Source organism: Thunnus albacares, chromosome 3, assembly GCF_914725855.1.
Source record: "Thunnus albacares chromosome 3, fThuAlb1.1, whole genome shotgun sequence".
NCBI classification, from domain to species: Eukaryota; Metazoa; Chordata; class Actinopteri; order Scombriformes; family Scombridae; genus Thunnus; species Thunnus albacares.
This window is the reverse complement of record NC_058108.1, coordinates 18,803,253-18,824,241: the sequence shown is the minus strand read 5'-3', so window position 1 is coordinate 18,824,241 and position 20,989 is coordinate 18,803,253. Positions and strand designations below refer to the sequence as shown.

Below are 20,989 nucleotides of genomic sequence, written 5' to 3'. Positions count from 1 at the left end.
GATGCTTTTTTACCTATTTTTGAATGCCTTCAATCTGTTTATCTATAGAATAAAGATGATCTTGGTGCAAAGATGCCACTGGTAAACAGAGTCATCTCACGTTATCTTTCTCCTCTTTAGCTGATGCTCTTCCACTCTGTTTCTATCATACCTTTTTGCATGTATTTTCTTTGACCTATCTCTATTTTCTCAGGCTCTTACTGGCCTGCTTTCTCTCTTCATTCTACAATAAAATGCATCAGTGCATTTGTGTCTCTTTTTAATTCATCATTTTCTTCCTTTTTTCAATTTTCTTTCCTTCTTTTGTTTGGATTGTGGTATCCATTTGAGGTAAGATTTTTGGAATGATGGGATGAAGTGGGTGGGGTTGGGCCCAACTAATAAGTTAATGATGTTTAGACTTTTTCACTTTTCTAGTAGCTGATCACATATGCATGAAGATGAGGTGTTTGGGAGTCGAAAGAGCAATATTGAACCTCAACGCTTGCTAAAGTGATGATATGAGATCAGAAATTTATACCAGGATACAGCATGTATTTTGAAACAGAGTTTAGTATTTGGATTCTTAATACCGTGAGAAATAGAGGGAGAAGAATTGGTGGAACTGTATGTATGGTTGCTAGAAGGTAAGTGCATGTTCATGTGTGCAAATGTCAATTTAAGAATGCTGCGCGAGTCTGTTGGAAATAGGTTGGTTATCCCTTTCATCACCTGCTAAATGCACAATCAATAAACTACCTGCCCCTCAGCCACTCACAAATGAATTAGTATGTAGCAGGAGAACAATATTGCATAAATGATGATGCCATTTGGAGCGTCAGCTGCATTGCATTATGGATGTTGGAGTTGGATTTTGCACCTGGAGTTTGAAGATAAGCACAGTAGACTGATATGCTTGCTGCATGATAGTTTGGCCTCAGGCTTTGGACTCAGTTTGTGAACTCTCATGTTGAAGTGTTGTCTCTTTCCCTTTACAGCAGCCAAGAGTTTGCTCAACAAGAAGGCAGACGGTGTTAAGGTGAGTTGCTTTGCAAAGTGAAGAAATCACTTAGTTTCTTGCATTAGTCTGCTGGAACGTTCAGTGTCTGAGGAGCCTTATAGATAATTATTATGCATTGTGCACTTAACAACATCATCATTCAGGGACAGTCTCTCAAAGCAGTGGGCAGTGGTTGTTATTTTCTTAGCTTGATCTCACAGTTGTTCTCGTGGCATAGCAGACCACAATGATTTTGTATGAGTTACATATCTAGTTTAAACATCCTTTTTTTTAAAAAAAAAAAAAAAAAAACCTTTGGTGTTTCCTCCTGTCTCTATTTTCTGAATGGACCATGTCTCATATTTTCCATAATAATTTCATCTTAACTACAGAGACCCGTTGTGCCCTATCCTATTTCTCTGTGTTTTTAGGGCTCGGTCTGAAAATAACACTTGATGCAGAGGTGCATGTGTTCACATGTGTGTGTGCACATACACAATGTTGAGAGTTTTGTATGACTGACTAATTCAATGTGGCTGTTTTACATGTAAGTGAATCTTGATTTGAGATTGGACCTCTGAATACATTGTATGAATCAGTGTTTGGGTCTTTCTCAGGCCTACAGTGTGTCACATTGGGAGGCCCATTCCAGGGAGTTTATTCGTCATTCATGTGACCCCCATCACATTACAGCAGAATAGAATAAAAAGTAGCCCTCACAGAGAGCAGAGTCAAAAATGAAGGGATATGTCTGCAATGAGAAATGTGAAATATGTAGTAGTAGATTTTTGACATACTAAATGTATAAAAAATCCTGTATTGATTTCCTTTATTACAATTTTTGACAACTACTTACATACAATGTCTTATTTGTAGGCAGCTAATGGTAGAAGAGTGTATTCATTCAGTGAAAATGTTTTGCCCACATTTGTTTTTAGATTATTCAATTTTTATGTCTGTCTTTCAGTAAAAGGTTGGACCGATACATATCTACAATAATATAAATGGATGAGGAAAGTTTTTTGGAAATATCTAAGCTGGCCTGTCAGCAGTGTTTCCTATTTCTTTATTTGTCAGCTTTCAAGTAAATGTTTTTGTACTTGGCGCTAACTTGTCAGACAGGGAGGGTGGTCAAAACAACATTCCAATTGTCTCCTGTTCTCCTGTTATCACTAACAGCCTCTTATCTTCTCCCAAGTTTTGAATTCAGTCAAAATTTGTTATCTATTCAGAAATTTGGGGCTTTCCTCAATGCATCAACCCTCTTGCTTCTTAAAGTACGTAGATTCCATAAAGAGGTCTTGATTGTTAACAATGTAACCCTCAGCAGATCTTTGGCACACATGAGTTGGGATGATCACTTTGGAATGGACCTTAGTCAGTGTGTGTGTATGTGTCATATCCCCTCTACACTACCCCCTGCAGGTCAACAACAAAGCCAACACAGTGACCAGTCCTAAAGACACTGGCCCTGCCCCTGCACTGGTATACACACTCAGCGTCACCACACCTTCATCCACAAAACCCTTCACACCTCCCCACTTCACATCCCACCGTGGAGGAGGTACAGGTTCACCCTTTCACACAGGGTTGCATCATTTCCTGTTTGATCTCAGCCTTTCTTGATAAGAATTAAATTCTTAACCAGGTGTATGAGAATATAGAATATATCATGGGTACTAACATGGGGTGAAACAGACGTCTAGCTCAACTGTGGGCTATCCCTGAATGAAATAGTGTGTAAAAGCTTTTGTGACTGCGCAGCATGTCCAGCTCCAGCATATTTGATACTGCTAACCATTAAAGATAACGTATTTATAATTCAGACTGATGTGTTCATTCACTCATCTGAATTAGCAGAGCATGCATGAGGCATATAGAGCTTGGCCAGTTTGGATTTGCTGGATCTGTATAGCATTAATGTCAGGCTGAAATAATAAGCCTTTATAAACATGTTTGGATTGGGCTTCGACCAGTGTGGTTCTAAATCTGTAGTTAGGGACAACCTTTACCTCAAACCCTCTGCTCTTTGTCCCCTTTTTCTCTGCAAGAACCCCTCCTCTCTCCCTCCTTACACACCTACACAATGCATGTGCTCCTCCCATGTCATGAAATGTACCTACCGCTGTCAGTGTTGCATTTGATAGTAAACTTCTTGTAGTAGCCGTCCAAGGATGTGTTTAGGGATTACTGTGAAAATTGTTTGTCTGTGCATGGATGGAGTATGAGGTGATGTTGGCTCCTAGGCTCATTCTGATGCTATATTCCCAAGTGGTTTAGCTATCACTGATTGGCTTTCGCATGGTGTCTGCTGACTGGTTATTGACGTCAGGCCACATGACTGCTGCTCTGCATGATGTCAAAGGGTTTCTGTCCTTCCATTTGCTGTCAAATTGATTGCGCATGAACACAGGCACATGACATCTATTTCTCGCTCTATCCTCCTTTCCTCATCATCCTGTCTGTGCCCACATGCTCTCTCTCTCTCTCTCTCTCTCTCTCTCTCTCACACACACACACACATACACACACACACCAAACACACACACACACACACACACACACACACACACACACACACACACACACACACACACACAGGTTGCTGATGTTATAATCTAGTGTAATCTGGGTGAGTGATTAGAAGGACTGAGCTGGTCATCAGGATCGATTCTACAAAATCCCAGACATCTGATTACTGAGGCAGGACACTGGTGAGGGCTGATAAGAGAAAAGTAGATACATAAAATGACATTGAACAATAATGCCATACAGGAAGAAAAATAAAACCATGAAGAGGGTAATTTAAAAAGAATGAATGTCAGATGTATTGCAATAGATAGATTTATAGATAGATAAATAGATCAAAATGAGGTCAAATTAAGTCATAGACTACCTTCTCAAACCACGAATACTCAAATACTACCAATACACACAGACACATTTTCTTTACCTTCTTAACAGTCTATCTGTGCCATCATACCTTTTCTGGACTCCTTTAGACATGTCTTCACACAGGTTCTCACTTGATCTCTTTAGGAACCACAGACGACTGTGATCCACAATCCTGTGGATGGAAACAAGGTATTACAACAAATACAACAAATATTTTCATTTTAAAATTTATATATTGACATTGAAATGGTTTGGTCCTGAGCTTTGGGCCTTCTCTTTTAGGACTAAGAATTAATAATAGTATTATACAAGTACTGTAGTACTGCCACATAATCAAATGTTTAAATTTTATTTTTAAGTCATCGTATATTGTTAAATCTGAGTTTGAGATTATTTTATTTGAAACTTTTTCCCCCCAATATTCCAGTTGGCACACAAATTATGCTCTTTTAGTCATGCATACATACTAAAATATGTATGTTGTCATTCTTAAGGAGTCTATTGAGAGTGCCAACACCACCATAGAAGATGAAGATGTTAAAGGTAGGGAAATTCAAGTTTTTTTGCTGGCTCTCTTACTTACAATTCTCAAATACACTGTATGATTTCATCAGTTGATCCTAACCTTTTCCAGACAGACTGATTACTCCTCTGTATGTTTCTCTTCATTCTGTTTTACAACATGGTAAAAATGTACAGCAAATGATCCACTGCGTCATCCCTCTGCTTGTCAGCTTCTCTTGCAACATGCAGTCCGCCCTGTTCTTTTTCTGTCCTATCCTCCCTCGCAGCCTTGTGTTTCTCCAATTTATGTCTGACATTGATGCTGAAATTGGTTAACACGGCTTGCTCTTTCAGTTTTGCATACGTTTTTAATGTTATCACTAAATGTTTCTTCTTTCTTACATTTCTACTTCTTTCTTTCTTTCCTTTCTTCTGTTTTGTTGAAAATACTTATTTTCCCCCACAATCCCTCTCTTGCATTTGTTCATGCACACAAACGACTTAAACAACCTTGATCTCTGTCACATCCCCCACCCAACACACATTCTTGACACCCATCCATGCAACCTCTTACAGCCCTCCGTCTGGGCAGCTTAGTAAGCGATATCTTGAGCTCTAAGAGCCGTTCCTCACAGATGTCTGAATCGAGGCAGACTCCCACCTCCTCAGTTCAGAGTAAGTCCCTCCACTGTGGGGGAGATGTCCTGTTTTGTTCCCCATATCTTTCCCAGTCATCACTGGAGGAAACTACTCTCTCCATGTAAAGTGTCTCAAAATCCTGTGTCCCTAGTTTTCAATTTATTTCCCTGGTTGAGATTTTTGCACCTTGCTGCATAGACTACCTCTTCCCCATTTAAATAAAATCTTTGTATTTGACCCCTAGAGTTCTGCTCCTTCCGTCTGATTTATTCCTCTCTATTTTGATTGAAGAAGATTCTCCTATTCATGTCTCATAGATACAGACTCTCTTCTCACTCCTCCATATGCCTTCTGTTCTGACTTACCCAAACATTGACTCACATAGTAAAGAGCTGACTTAAATGCACACTTCATGTAGACACATATTGTAGCTTATGGTTGTGAAGGCAATACAGGTGAAAGACTGATATTTTTTTTACTATTTAACGTGTCTTTTTGTTGCACAAATTAAGTAATGTTTTCAATATCCCCCAGCCTGCACCAATAACAATAAAGGTAACTCAACATTACTTAGTCGAAACTGCTTTTGTAGCAAATTCTTGCATCTGAGTATTGGTTTGTCTTTGTTCATTTTGAGCTTTGTTGGGTGAAAGGAATTGTGTCATCCTGCATTTCCCTGCCTGGTATCACTATTAGTCATGGGAGGCTGTCTGTTTTGTTATACAGACATGAAACAAAAGAACTTTTGTGAAATACTTTTTTTTTCGAGCGCCTTCCATTTCTAATAAGTTTGAAGTCCTGCTAATTTGTAGACTAGAACCCATTTGAAGCTGATTCAATGTCAGATTTCCTTTTTTCTGCACTCAGAGCTATATTTGCCTGAAATTCAGTGACAACATTAACAATTTTCATATCAGTTTGTGCAGCTGATGATGTTCTGTGATCTTGTGTTTTAGCTCGCAAACAGGAAATTATCAAAGTCACGGAGCAGTTGATTGAGTCTATCAACAATGGAGACTTTGAGGCCTATGCGTAAGTCTCTTTTATTCTGCATTTGTACTGTAACATCAAACTGGATATGATGATGTGCTTACTTCCTTTGCTAATTCTGTCTTTTATTTTTATCCAACAGGAAGATTTGTGACCCTGGTCTGACTTCCTTTGAGCCTGAGGCCCTGGGCAACCTGGTGGAAGGACATGACTTTCACCGCTTTTACTTTGAGAATGGTGAGTTGAAAAACAAATGATTATGGCAAAATAATAAATTTAAAAAAAATAAATTTTAGAAGCATCATCAAGACATTCCCTTGGGTGCAAGTTGCCAAAAACGTTTTACAGTTGTTGTCCAGAACAGTCAAAAGTTGTAGTAGCTGCTGGTCTGGGGTTGTGCCAAAAGGTGCAAGTAGCCAGCTGGCTCTGTACCCAAAACCAGACACTGAAAAGAGAATTTGGTTTTTGAAGGATTTTGTTTTTCCATTCGTATCAGTCTGCTGGAATTTTTCCAGCTGCACTGGAGGGTTTACACAATGACTTGTTTTTTTACTAATGTGCTTTCATGAATTACGAAATGCATTAGTTTGTACTGAATCACAGTGGGAAGACCTCCTTGTTTGATTCTTAGTGGGGAGAACTCATCTGTTGAATTAAATGTGCTGACAAATGGTTGCATTACAACTATGTGTGGTATACATTAATTGTACACCACACATGACTGTGTTTTGAGTATGTAGTATAGGCACTGAAAAAAACACAATTGAAGTACACTTGAAGAAGCTAGAACTAAGGTCACTCAAATTTTCAATAAGGTTTTGTGCATTACTGTCCCACAATGTAACATGCAGGCAGAACATCCACAACATATATATATAGAAATCCACTTCCCTCTTGAAAGAGCTATCTTTATACAGTATCAATATCTGGTACTGTACACTTGCATGAGCAGAGAAGCAACAGCTGTGCAGGGCAGATGTAATCAGTTAATGGGAAGCAGTTGTGCAGGGAACTCTCTGAGATAACCCAGTGGGCAGGTTAGGTACAGCCATAAAGGCCGGGTTATGCTTGAAAAGAGCTAGTTAGTACGATGTGTTGTCTGACCACTTTGGAAGGCAAATTGTTTACAACTGTTCTGAATAGCCACACTTAGAGGGCATGGTGAAAAGCCTGTCATCATAGAGAGGGGAGAAAAAGTTACATAAAGTGTCGGCCATAGCCCTTCAATTCCTATGTCGGAAAGGTGTGGGGGGAGGTGGTTTGAAGTTGTTCGACCCTCCGATAAGTACTTCTGATAAAGCATAGTGGCAGTACAGAGATAATGGTTAAAATGCTATAGTAAACATACATTTGTATTGGTATCAACATTTTGACACTAAAAAAGATCCCCAATGCAGGAATGAGTATGGAGTAAGTATAAGTATCAATAGTGTAGCAGTGGGTATGGTCTACATTGTTGATTTCATATCAATATTCATTGATATCACAATACAGTACACTAAAAGGGCATGGCTGTGATTATGGACTAATCTTGGAGCAAAATATCTCGAATGAATAATGACTGCTATAAATGGCAGAATGTCCTCTGTCTGGGTAAAAATAGTTCAGATAAACCAGATATGTCCCAGAAACCTCAATCTCTTGGCAAGCCTGTGCTTGTCCACTATCCAACACATACATATGGAGACTTTTAGTGACTCTTTTTTTTAGTTATCAGTTAGTATTTCTTCTAAGGTAGGATCAGTGTTTAGTTTCTGAACAGCCATGCAGCTGTACCCCCCATTCAACTATTCTTACCCCATGTTAGAGGATGATATCCATTCATTTCACCTAATATGTCATACTACAATACATTTGCTCTCTGTAACCAACCATTGTGTCTAATTTCCAGCTCTGTCTAAAGGGAATAAGCCGGTGCACACCATCCTCTTGAACCCACATGTGCACCTAATTGGGGAAAACGCTGCGTGTATCGCCTATATTCGGCTGACCCAGTACATGGATAGCACTGGAATGCCCCGCACCATGCAGTCTGAAGAGACCCGTGTGTGGCACCGCCGCGACGGCAAGTGGCAGAACATCCACTTCCACCGCTCCGGCTCACCCAGCATCCCCTCCCAGTAAGAGACAGTAAGCAATACACAGTACAAACCTTGATTAATGAGAAACTTCACAGGAAATATTGTTGTTGCTGACCTTTTGCTGGTTTAATTTCTCACCTCGCTGCAGTGATGTAGAGGCATACTCTAAGGTGTGTCAGTACACTGTTAATTTTTTTAATTAAACACTGCTCATTAGCCCAGTATTAGTTACTCTTTTAAATGAACTAACCAAGATATAATTGCAAAGCTTGTTAAGAGCAATGATATTCTTTAATTTGAGAATTCATTCCATAATGTACAATATCTAGCTGGCTGAAGAGGCCTTTTTCATGACAAATGCTTTGACTTGTCAGAGCTGAACAAGCACGGGTGTAATTAATCACTTTAGTGACTACTCTGTTCCAACTATATCCCTTCCACGCACACACACATACATGTGTTTTCACTTACTCCAGCTAATTGGACTGCTTATGCCGTGTTCATGTCATACTGGAATTATTGATTGGACTTTTATGAAGGAGCTGATGTATCCGACTTGCCACTTCATAATACAGAAGTACTTGAAAATGTAGCAAACAGGGACACCTCACATCAGCCAAGTCCATTGTTCATGGTGATTAAACCCAAATTTAATGGATATAGTGTTATGTTATCAGTGTGCAGTCATTTTTAACCATCTATTGATCAGCTCTGTAATCATACAACCGCCTTGAGTTGCCTAATGATGTGAACGTTCGCCAGTTGTAAACTTTGGCATCTTCCCCATCTATCTCATATAATGTGAACACAGCATTATAATGTGTTCACGTTATATGGGATGGATGGTAGTGGGGGAAGACTTGTGAGCATTCACATCAATGAAAACTTGGTTGTGTGAGGCTTAAAAATCCTATGCATTGACATTATTACAATACATCCACTAAATTTAGGTTTATTCACATTAAACGATAAATTTGAGAAGTCCATGTCTGCTTGGTTTTGAGGCATTTCCATTTCAATAAGCACTAAGATGGATACATCAGAGCTTTCAGAAAAGTTTCTTAGTTGTAATTACGACCTGGATGTTGATGTGAGCACTGTTTATAGAAGCATGTGATTAAGATAACTATGATATGACCTGAACAGCAGTAGGTTAATGTTGGGTGGTGTTTTGCTGAGAATTACCCAAAGTCACCAAACCTCATTAACAAATACAAATCATGAAGGTGTAAATTGTCCTGCCTTAATAGGTGCAACAAAAGTGACAGGAGAGTCAGGGAGATGGCTGCCAAGCCTGTAAACACCCACACAGTCCTGATATGAGGTCTAATTAGGGAAAGATATTGAAAACGCCTGTGTGGGTGGACCATAGGCTGGTCGGGGCTTTAAGATTCACAGTAAGTAATGACAATGAGCCTGCATGCACAAGGCCTTTTACACAGCAGACATTTTGACACATGAGAGAAGGAAAAGTACAGGTGTAAATAATAAAATTAACGATGGCTGAATAACATTTAGCTGCTTCAGTTTCAAGGTCTTGGTATTTTCATCATTAATGTTATTAATCACACCTTTGCTTTTCATACTATGACAAGTCAAAATGTCTGTTGTGAAACTACTGGTTTGATTATTTATTTATGCATTTTATTTATTTTTCATTGCTCTGTAGATTGACATTTATGTTCTTTCTCTCTCTCTTTTTGCAGTTAATGGAATATCATCATGTGGTCAAAATAACAACAAAAAAAAAAATTCCCATCAGCAAATCTGTGAGTAGGGCAGTCAACTAGCCAACCTGCAACTGCTCTCTGACCGCTGACCCGTCTATAAGGACATGACATCGCACAGGACACAAGTATTAATACATTTTATTGTTATGGCATTTTATTAATGGACATCATTCAAGAAACCACCGCTGGGTGGCTGCACACCGTATTTGGACATTATGAAACGAACATATTGACGACATTTTTTGTTTGTTTGTTTTTTAAGATGTTTTGGTATGCATTTTAAATATAAAATAGAGATGTTTAAAAATCTACTACTGTAACCTCTCCCAAAAATTAGCTCTGTATTTTTATGTGTATTTATGTGTGTGCAATACAAAAACATTTGGAAGATCAGAATGTTAAAATTGAGCTTGCTTTAGTTCTGGTGATGTATATACATTGTGATTATTGATAAAAAGAAAAACAAACATTGAAATTGCTATTCTTGCTATCAGAGGAATTAAGAGTTTACGTAAAATCCAGTTTATGAGCTACATTTATGTTTGCTATGAGCTAAGTCATACTATTTGAATTGTCCGACTTCAACCTATAATACTAATTTAAATGTAAAGAAAAACAGAGCAGCTTACACTTTGCATTGAGATATGTTTGCCTTTATATCAGTGAAATAAGAAATAAGAGAATGTAGCATATATGTAATATATGAAAATCCAAGACTATTGTGTAGTGCATGGGGAGGGGGGATATTGTGAGTAAGATCATATGAAACTATAATATCTTCTGTTTGATTTGTGAATCACTGACTTGTTTGTTTGCATTTGTTAATGTTGTGCATCAGTCCTGTCCCAAATGTTTCTAATGTCCTCCAGTATCATGCAACTGTTGTGAAAACAATAACACAGTTATGGTTAACATCTAGCGAAAATATCAAAACCGCATATCTAAGAGGAGGAAACATACATCTCCTGGTTGCTGAAGCACCCCTTACATTTTGTATAAAAATGAGAAGAAAACAAGCTCATTTTTCATGTTTGTACTTGTACTGTATGACTGTATGTAGGTTTTCTGTTGTCATTTTATTCTTGTCATTTCCAGTGTGTTATGTTGCCAATTGCACAGAGAAGGTGGAGATGATGAAGATGGAGCAAAGGCACTATAGTCTCTACCTTCAGTCAGGTTAATTGTCACCTTGACAGTTGGGCTAATAAGTCTGGAAGTCGCATAAAAGCTGTGGAATGAAGAACTTTGCAGTCAGACAAGAGGATGGTAGAGGACGGTGAAAGAGAGTGTGAAAAAGTCAAATGAAAGATGGAGTTTAATAAATGTTGGGATGTCTTCCTTGATGATCAGTGCTTCTACTTGCCAGTGGTCTCCTTACCACTGCAGGACAATGCCAGTGTCTTCGTCATCCTTACTGCTCGCTCTTTTCAATTGGTTTTGTCTCTTCTTTTTAAGGGGAAAATACGGTAAACATTTCTTTTGACGAAACGTATGATGTCAATGCAATGCACCACTCCTTGTATGGTGTGTACCTGTTGCCAGCACGGCAATGGATAGCTTAACATGTTTAAGAAATAAATAAATCAGCTAAAAGGTGTGAAATACATGAGTGCGTATTCATTTGTTTAGTGTTGTCCATTGGTCATTATTGCCCCAGTGAGGAGGAGATGGAGGGGAACTGCTGTTAGACTTCAAGTTCATTAGCTGAATCATGTCTTTGTGACATCTTAATATACTCTTTGGGTATACATGCATGATATGCAATCCCAAAAGGAATATATAGGTGTGCCATGCAAATGAAACTTTAATTATAATTTCATAATTTTGAAAGACCAGTTGGACTCCCAGTTTGTTATTTCTAAAACAAATTTTTCAGTTTTGAAGACATAATTACAGGTATTATGATCTCGACTTATTCCAGAAGCCTGGGCTAAACAAACCTGTTGATGTAAAGTTATGCATATATATAATTCTACATCCTGTAGGAGTAATATCGATTGACAACTATTCTCAGGTAAAATACAAGTGAATAAAGTACAATGAATACATTTAGATTTTTCTTCCCCTGATGGTACAGTATGTAGGTCCAGAATCTTAAATGAGCAGGCCAGGATTAAATAATCCTGTTACCTGTTAGCCACCAGACCGCTCAACAGTAAATTTTGGCATCCCAGAACAGCCCTCCACCTCATCCTCTATCATTATTAATAAAAATTCTAGCCAGCTAGTATTCTTATTCCAGTTGCTCCTACACTTGCTATTATTATTAAAAGTTAAGACAAATGACAAATCTGGTTTTCATACATAGTAAAAAAGGTTTTTTTTAAGTGTAAACATTTTAGCATAATTACTATGTATTCAAAGGCAGATCAGTTGGAGGGTGCAGAACCAAAGGAAGACAATCCTATGATTACAATTCCTTATAATATGGTGGATTTCAACCTGCTCTGTGCATGGACAGCATGTCTATATTTCTTCCACTGACATGGCTGCTGCCTTGTTTATGAAGTGATATTATTTCTGAATGTGTCTTAATAAAAATGGGTACATCCATACCGTATTAGACACAAATTCCAAGAGTATTTTTAAATATCCTAAAATATGTTTGGAGGGGATCTTAAAAATAAAATCAACTTTTGTCCGTGGGTCTAGCTTTAGGTGAAGAGCTGGACCACAGTTAGGTCAAATTTAACCAACTAAAGGACATGTGGAGACAAGTATGACAGATATGTCCAAGGTCAGAGAAGTGGGCTTGTGACCAGAAGGTTGCCAGGTCCATCCTTGCACTGGCAGGATAAATGTGCACGGGGAAAGGGAAAGCACTTGCCTGTCCGTCATTACCATGCATGTAATCATCAGATGAGACTGGGGTTGGACTGAAAAAAAATGACCTACATCAACAATTTTATCCACACTGTTGAGAGTATTAATTTTTCAAGAAATTTAGCATGATTTGGATTGCCATTATTCTGCCTGAAGGCATGGCATATAGTATGTTCTCTCATACTTTATTCCCTTTGACTCTCACAACACCATCTTAGACAGCAGTTACATTTTAAACACAAGACACAAGATAAAACACTATATACATTTGTAGATTTTTATTCTCTATCAGCCATAGACACACTGCAGCCATTTTGTTTTTGTCTTTTTGAATTTTGATACAGTAATACATGCCTTTATAGATATTTATATATGCATTGTATATGTATATAACTGTCATCATCACAGAAAAGGGATGCTGATTCATCAAATTAAAAGCATACCTGTCACAGTGAACTTCCACTAGTTTGCATTTTACATGTTTCTAAATCACAAAGTAAACAGTGAGAGTGAAATAAATACATTACATGTTGTAGATACATACAGTAGCAGTGCTCAGAGCTGTGAATAATGGTATTTTGAGCTCTCAACCAGCGTCATTATGCTTGTGTCTGGTGTATCGCCATCTTGTATTTATCATTTGCCAAAATGAGACTGTCCCTGTGACTAAGATATACTGTATACCTCATGTCCTGTGCACAAAAAGCATGGAGGTGTTCCCTCCTGACATTCAGGAGTGCAAATACGGTTTGTGTAAAATAAATGTTTCTTTTCTTTGCTGACATAAACTGGTGCACACTCTTTTACTACATTCATTCACTCACAATCACGCACCCAACACCTGGTCCAACACTTTGGGTCAAAAGATAAACTAATATAGGCTAACGTTAAATAAAGCAGAAAAACCTGATCACTTTACCACAAATGTTATATCAGACAAGTGTCTCCACAACAGCTGTCAAAATCTTACTCACCAGTGGCAAATTCTGAAGGACTTCCTAATAAACAGAAGCTTCTCATTGGCATACAAAGATTAAATAGGTTTTCTATACTCAAAATCAAAAAATAAACTCTAAGGTAAGACAGACAACAGAGTTAAAAGCTAAAAACATTTCAGACGACACCCTCTTCAGTGCAGTATTCAACTTCATGCATGGACAAACATACAATACCTACAGTACAACCTCACTCACAGTCACCATCCACACAATAAGAGTCATGAATCAATGATTTAAGAAAAAAAGCAAAAAAAGACTGTATGGGATAGAATTAAAGTATAACACAGAAAGAGAGACACACACAGAAGGGAGAGAGAGGCAGAGGGGCAATCCATATAACTACAAAGCAGTCAAAGCTAGGATCATAATGACAGATGTTGATTAGTCATGCCTGCTCTACTTCACATGAGTGATAATTAATTCCTAGGCTACAGATGTCAGTAATGTCTAGATAATAGATAATATATAATTTTCAAAGACAGATTACACGGCCTACACAAAACACAGCAGCAGCAGCAGTTAAATTCAGTGTCGATACAGTCTGATTTCTCTTTGTGACATTTTGACTACCTGAATCAAAAGAGCGGAGAGGCTAGTACAGTGAGTGAGACAGTTTTTCAGTATAGGAATATCTGAGAAACTCTGGTTGTGAGAGGCAGTGCAGTGTGAAAAATAGTCTTTCAGTCCAAGCACCCACTCAGAGAGCAGTATCAGTATTTCACAGGTAAAGTGATCTTTACCTTTAGGAGGTTTGTGAGTTGGTTGATGTGAATAGCATTTCTCTGTTTTCTTGTTTTTTTTGTTGCTCTACCACAGCATCAAGACAAAAATATCAAAGACAATTCTGACATGAGAAGTAAAATTAATCAGGAAAACAACAGAAGGCTTTCTTTGGTCACAAAAAGGAAAAACAACATCAGAACATGAAAAGGGAATCATGAATACGTAATACCAGCCAGGGAAGAAAACTCCAAAATTGTGAACATAAGGTCATCTTCCAGGACTTTAATGGGAAGACTGTGGTAGCTTTGAGGTGCCTTAGTGCACACTGGGATTGCATGTGGCTAATGCATAGGATTAGGGGGAACTTTAGCATGGGCAGAGCCAGGGAGTGGGAGAGAGTGTTACACATTCTTCTACTCTTTCTCCTCCTCCTCCTCCTCCTCCTCATCATCATTGTCCTCCTTTTCTTCTTTGCAGTAGTGGTGAAAGAGCTGGTGGAGATGCTGCTGTAGATCACGTGATTTTGAGCCTTTTCTGGGGCTGTCCACTCGTTCTAGAATGACCTGTTTTCGTTGCCCAGCTCCCCTCACCACTGTTCGTCGGAGGGTGTGACCTTTACGCATGTGGGCCCTACAGATGGAGAGGGGAGCAGGGACAAACAGAGGAAGATGCTATGGTCAGCAACCTCAAAAAACACACATGTGGCTTTGCAGAAATTAAATCAAATGAACAGATGCTGGAATCCTTGAACTGCATATCATAGAAGTAAAACAAAAGACCCACAAAGGGTATCATGCTTTGTAAATCCTGCATTCAATTGTGATCACACGCACAACAACTTCATAGTTACTTTCTAGCAGCAGACATTATATGATATAACACTTAAAGCACACAAACAACACATTCATTGAAGTTTCATGTAATCTCACACTAAACAGATATCGATGGACAACAATTTAAAGGAAAAACCAACAAAAGAGTGTCTTTGTAAGTTGTTGAGCCATCACAGGCCTTCAGAACAGCTTCAGTGCTTTTTGGCACATCATTCTTTCAAAGATAATCCCTGTTGATGTTTTGATGATGATGGTGGAGAGCACTATCTAACATGTTGATCCAAAAAAGTGTTCAACTGGGTGGAGACCTTAATAGTGCAAATGCCACATGATATTCAGAATTTTCATTGACCCCTGCCCTCTATGGAAGAATCTGCATTCCCTATTCTAAGCAGTGTTTTTCTTGATTTGTCATCTGTTTGTATATTTGTCATTATCAGCTTTTACAATACCAATACTTGTTCTTGAAAATGTACCACCACTGAGGCACATATTGAATTTTACTCCAAACAGACAGGAGTACCTAAGAATATGTGGAATACTAATGGCTATCAGGCACCAACAGTGTGCCTGCTCTTGTTTGTCATAATACACAGCTGTATACAAAACACCCCCAAAATAATCATAGAATAGAATAGAAACAGAATATACTTAATAGAATAAAGCTAGGCTTTACTAAATCACACATGAACTGAATCACACTCTAATGTTAGAAATGGAAAAACTGTGGGATGCAAGCTGCACTGAGTAGTGCAATATTAATCATTCCAACTGCATGCACGGGACAACAATGGGCCAACTGTTTTATTCCTCATACTGTCCTTAGAGATAGTACAACAGACATTAGATTTGTTGATGTTTTCTCCCAAATGACAAAATTACACACAATTATCTCATCAGATTTGTTTTATGTTATCTCTCTTTGATTAAGAATACAAAAATGTTAATGTTAGCAACTGAAACATACGTCAGTTAGTAAAACTAGTAAACTTACAGCACAGCTGTCATTCTAAAAATTCACCCTACAAGTCTGCAAGCAGTCACAGAAATACAATCAAGCAAGTGCACTCTGGCACTCACACACACCTCCTGACCACAGTTCCATCTTCTTTGACAGTCTCTCTCTCTAAAACATGAGGGAGTTCTGATCCGGTAAAACCACTTATATAACCTAGTGCCTGGTGGCATGAAAAAGAGAAATCAATATTCACTTAATTTGGAATTATTTAACTATGAAAACCAGAGGCTTGGTATTTGCTTTGTGTGCACATGAATTGATTTTCTACACTGGCAAGTACTGTAGTTGAGGTATGTTGACAGCGTTATGCTGCTATCCTCAATTTGTTTATCACATACAGTGTATCTAGGTTAGGAAATAACAGTGACAAGGTTATTAACAAACCTGTTTAAAGTCCTCTTGGGCTGAGGGGAGGTCAGAAGCCAAGGAAGGATCACCTTGGTGTATCATTGTCCTTTCACCGTCCACCACTGTTGTCCTTTCTACCTGACTGACCTTACAACCCTCAGCTGTCTCCTGCCTTGATGCTGAGAAACCCTCACATTCAGTAAATGTTACCTAGATTAAAAGAAAAGGTTATTAGTTGTATTTTCTTTGTCCTATATAAACTACTACCAATATAAATGTTGATATATCTGGTATTTTCTGTTAAAATGGATTTGGGGGCTATGATAATAAACACACACATATAATATACAGTACACATACCTCTGTATGGTCTCCCTCACTCTTTACTACAGTCCGCTTCACCACCTTGGAGTATCCATCTCTCTCTTCCATACCGATGGACCCCTGGGAAGCTCCATCTAATAAGACCTCTTCACGCTCCGCTCCATCCGCGGAAACACACTTGCGAATAATTTTATGGGTAACCTGAGGAAGGTCATGTGGTCAAAGACCATTAGGTGGAGAGGCATTCATTTTAAGAAAAAGGTAACCATTGGCATATTTTGGTCTCTGTCTCTGAATGAAATGGAGCAACAATGCAGCAAAGAGCCTCTTGTATTAATGCACAATCACAAAGTTGCTTTACTGCCTATTGTCACTTTCAGTTTAAATACTGCTCTAAAAAAAAGAGCAATCATACTTTACCTTTTTGACAACGATGTGTCCATTTTCATCTTTGTACTTTTCTTCCATCACTGACTGAGTAGGGAGGTCGGGAATTTCATCAGCCTATAAGGGAAAAAAGACAAGCATAATGAGGAATGTGAACTTGGATCAGTGTAATGTTTAATTCTCCACTTCAAAAATAAAATGCCAATGCGTGTTAGAGAAAAAACAGGATACAAAACTTGCATTTTAGGTAGTATTTCAGTGAGAGAATGGGGACTAGGGGATACAGGAAACACACTTGCATTCTCAGGGAAAAAAGGATATGTTGGCAAATCAACCAACAAAGTGCTAACAGCAGCATAAAACATCTCTATGAGGTTCAGCCATCTATGCAAATCAAGTGGCAATTTTCTTACATCAATCTTCAAACACACAGATTTCACCAATTTTGATTAGACTAATGGTTGTTAGACAGTAAACCTTTCAACTTCACAATGAACACGTCACCAGGTTAAAGTTGCACTCTGAAGGTCACACCCTCCATGCTCATTTAAAATGCCACCAATCATGCTAAATCAGATACCTGAATGACAACTCTCCTTCGCACTATTCTGGTGGTCACAAATTCATCATCTGAACTTTCTGACATTGATCCGAACTCTGCGGTGATCTCCTGACCAAGTAACACAAATCCATCAAGATTTAATGAATGACCATATATGAATACTACTACTGTATGTTTGTAGCAAAGCAAGCAATAAGCAGAGTGATATGGTGCACTTTCCACTGACTTGAGTATTTACAATGACTTATCATATCCTTACTCATATTGGAAAGTACAACATAGCAGTCTGTAACTTGGAAAAATGTTTGCAAAAAATACCATGCTTGTACTGAATTAAAGAACTGATGCACTCATTACTGATGAAGAAAAAAGTATGTAGCTTATGTTATTAACATGATTGATACTACTGGTTAAAGGCAAGTGACATGCTGAATTAGAACTGGTTAAATTGGAAATAAAAATGAAAATGTGGGTTATAAGGAGTTTCAGATCCCATCCATGTGGCCAGAGGGTTAGCAGTCATTCCTCTTTGAAGCAAATATAGTATTTGGTTAAGTTCAGCTCTGTGAAAAGCTTGCAAATTGGGATGGTTTACCAAATCTCGTCTTACCCGTGTCAGAGATTTATTAGTATCACCATATGCCCCCATTTCACGGACAGGAGGCTCACACAAGGTGAATTCTTCATCAGATGATTCTGAATAGTGTAATAATTCTTCACTCTCTTCATGTATATTATGAAGAGGCTCTTGAACAAAAAAAGCATCCTCATAATCTTCACTTCCAGAGGACACCAGCGCTCTTCTATTCACCTTTTCTTGCTCTCCAGCATGGCTGAGATGATCCTGAGGCTGATGTCCACTTGACCCAGATCTTGTCTCAGGTTCATCAGGCTCAGTCTCTGAGAAATCTGATACACCCTGTTTGCAGTCAAAGTAAGGCTCTGGGTCAGAGTATTCAAAGGTTGGGCTGTCTGCACCACTATATACAACTTCTGCATATTCTGGGGGTATGTGGGTATAGCTGGTAGTGGTAGAAGAGGTCTCTGTATACCCAGGTGGGATGCTGTACTCCTCATCAGAAGTTGATGAAGTCACCTCTGCATTGGGTTTAACTAAAGTAAGCTGAGAGGCAAAACCTTCATAGTCTACTAGAGTCAGAGATTCTTCTGACTGTTGCACACTAGTCCTCAACCAATCCTCATCTGAAGATGTCTCTGAGTTTCCTGAAGAGGGGTATGGCATCAGTTCATCAAAGCTAAAATGTCTTGCAGATATAACTGTCTCAGGAGTTAAATCAGAAGGAGACTGAGAAGAAAAATCATCAGTGTGAATGGCTTTAACAGAAGTTGCCTCCCATAAATGTGTACTTTGATCTTGGATACTCTGTGTTGATGCTTCTTCTGTCAAATCCCTTGAGTCATTAGGTGATGTAGATGATTCCTGTTCTTCTTGATTTTGAAGAAAGTCACTTGTATAATCTTCCTCTCCAAGAGTAATAAGAGTTGTTCCAGATTCTTTGAGGAAAGAATGGGAAGAAAATATCTCTGTAGCATTTTCATAATATTTGCTGGACTGGAATATGTCCGAAGGAAAACTTGAGCTCAGTGACGGTTCCATTACCTCACAATCTAACTGGGGAGATTCTGGAATTGAAAAGGACCCAGTTGCTGATAAACGACTATCTTTACCACTGCCAAGACTTGATGGTACACATGGTAGGCGTGAGTTTTTTGTTAGATCAGGAGTATCTGAGACTACTTCAGGTTCGGCTTGAAAGGATGTCTGGAAATGTGCAGGTGCTGTGACTGCTACATCTGTCTGATTAGTATCTTCTGCAACCTGTATAATAGATGACATACTGACTCTGAGGGTATCTCTATCCTCTGAAGCACATTGATCATCAGGTGGAAGGTCTTCAAACTCACACATTTCGTCAACTTCAGGGCTTTCATCCCTGGATTCTGACAGAGGTGGAGCAAGTGTCTCTGGTCCAAAGTTAAGTTTCATCTCTTCCAGATCTGACAGCAGCTGGTCAAGCTGCGGGGACCCAGACCCTGGTGGTGTTGGAGTGGACTCCGAAGACATGACAATTTGATCATCTGGACTTTCTTGAGCCGTTTGACAGAGTGAGTCTGGGGCTACTGGGCTTAGTTTAGCTAAGCCTGGATCCTCACTTTGTTTGTGGAATACCAGCTTTTCCTCTTCCTCCTGTGGTGAGCTAGTTTGACTGGTCATTGTGATTTCACATTGTGTTTTACTTGGGTCAAAGGTACTTAGAATGGGTAATTCTATTTTTTCAGTGGAAAGTGTGTTTGAATCATGTGGCAAGGATGGTGTCTCAGTTGGAAAGAGCTGATTCTGCTCTAAATCAACATTTGTTTGTTTTGTGGATTCTGAAAGATTTGTTTTGGAAGATGCTGCTGATACCTGCAAAAATGATACAATAGAGTGGGAAAAATATAAATAAATATGATTTGTGATTTCCTTTCCTTCCTGTGAAGAAAGGAAGAGTCAAATGAGGCATGCATTTATCAAGGACAGTGTCTCAAATGCAGAAATTCATTTGTAGCCCACTTGCATTTAGGTCATTCCTATAGTATCTTATGTTTATCCAACAAACCACATACAATTTAACACATAATATACTTGTAATGACTGATTGATATGCTGTAATTAAAATAAAATTAAGACATTTTTGAAATATTCTTGATAATAGCATGTCTGGAGATATTCAGTTGAGTATGTAACTGATAACACAATATAATCTTGTGATAATAAAAGCAGGGCACAAATGAACTCAGGATTTGGTGTAACATGAAGGTGGACATGCGTCATTTTACACAGGCAAATGGTTTATGCCCTGTCATAGGTTTAGGGCAAGGTGATTCCCATGAAAATGCTAAAACCCATGAAAATGCTAAAACCACCAGTTTACAGTATTTGTCACAGCTACTATGCTACTACTGTCTGTTCTACTTCAGGTCTGCCCCATATCCCAAAATTTACACAGAGACATACTGGGTCACTAACATATTTTTGTAAAAATGATTCACAACTACACTAGGTGAAAATATTACAGTAAACGCAACCAGAACCTAATCTGAATTCTGAATTTGAGTTTTTTGGATATGACCGCAACTCATCTTATACCATG

General features: G+C 38.5%; 2 protein-coding genes across 14 annotated transcripts in view; one reads left to right on the top strand and one right to left on the bottom strand.

The window, feature by feature from the left end:
• camk2d2 (calcium/calmodulin-dependent protein kinase (CaM kinase) II delta 2) overlaps positions 1-11,422 on the top strand; it is a 43,513-nt gene extending 32,091 nt beyond the window's left edge. Inside the window, exons 13-21 of one of the 10 annotated variants that reach the window (XM_044346794.1) lie at positions 981-1,018; positions 2,405-2,464; positions 4,019-4,063; positions 4,369-4,417; positions 5,552-5,572; positions 5,974-6,049; positions 6,150-6,244; positions 7,899-8,127; positions 9,795-11,422. In XM_044346794.1, coding sequence (XP_044202729.1) covers positions 981-1,018; positions 2,405-2,464; positions 4,019-4,063; positions 4,369-4,417; positions 5,552-5,572; positions 5,974-6,049; positions 6,150-6,244; positions 7,899-8,127; positions 9,795-9,798 — 617 coding nt within the window. In that variant the 3' untranslated portion in view covers positions 9,799-11,422. Of the gene's footprint in view, positions 1-977; positions 1,019-2,404; positions 2,465-4,018; positions 4,064-4,368; positions 4,418-5,551; positions 5,573-5,973; positions 6,050-6,149; positions 6,245-7,898; positions 8,138-9,794 lie in introns of all 10 variants that reach the window. The other 9 variants (XM_044346791.1, XM_044346792.1, XM_044346798.1 and 6 more) reach the window with 9 other exon arrangements.
• Positions 11,423-12,904: 1,482 nt separating this feature from the next.
• Positions 12,905-20,989, bottom strand: part of ank2a (ankyrin 2a, neuronal) — a 118,096-nt gene continuing 110,011 nt past the window's right edge. For all 4 annotated transcript variants that reach the window (XM_044346787.1, XM_044346788.1, XM_044346789.1 and 1 more), the window contains 5 exons: positions 17,306-17,389; positions 16,922-17,086; positions 16,598-16,771; positions 16,282-16,373; positions 12,905-14,992 (listed from right to left, as the gene is read on the bottom strand). In XM_044346787.1, the coding sequence (XP_044202722.1) occupies positions 14,776-14,992; positions 16,282-16,373; positions 16,598-16,771; positions 16,922-17,086; positions 17,306-17,389 (732 nt within the window). In that variant the 3' untranslated portion in view covers positions 12,905-14,775. The remainder of the gene's footprint in view (positions 14,993-16,281; positions 16,374-16,597; positions 16,772-16,921; positions 17,087-17,305; positions 17,390-20,989) is intronic.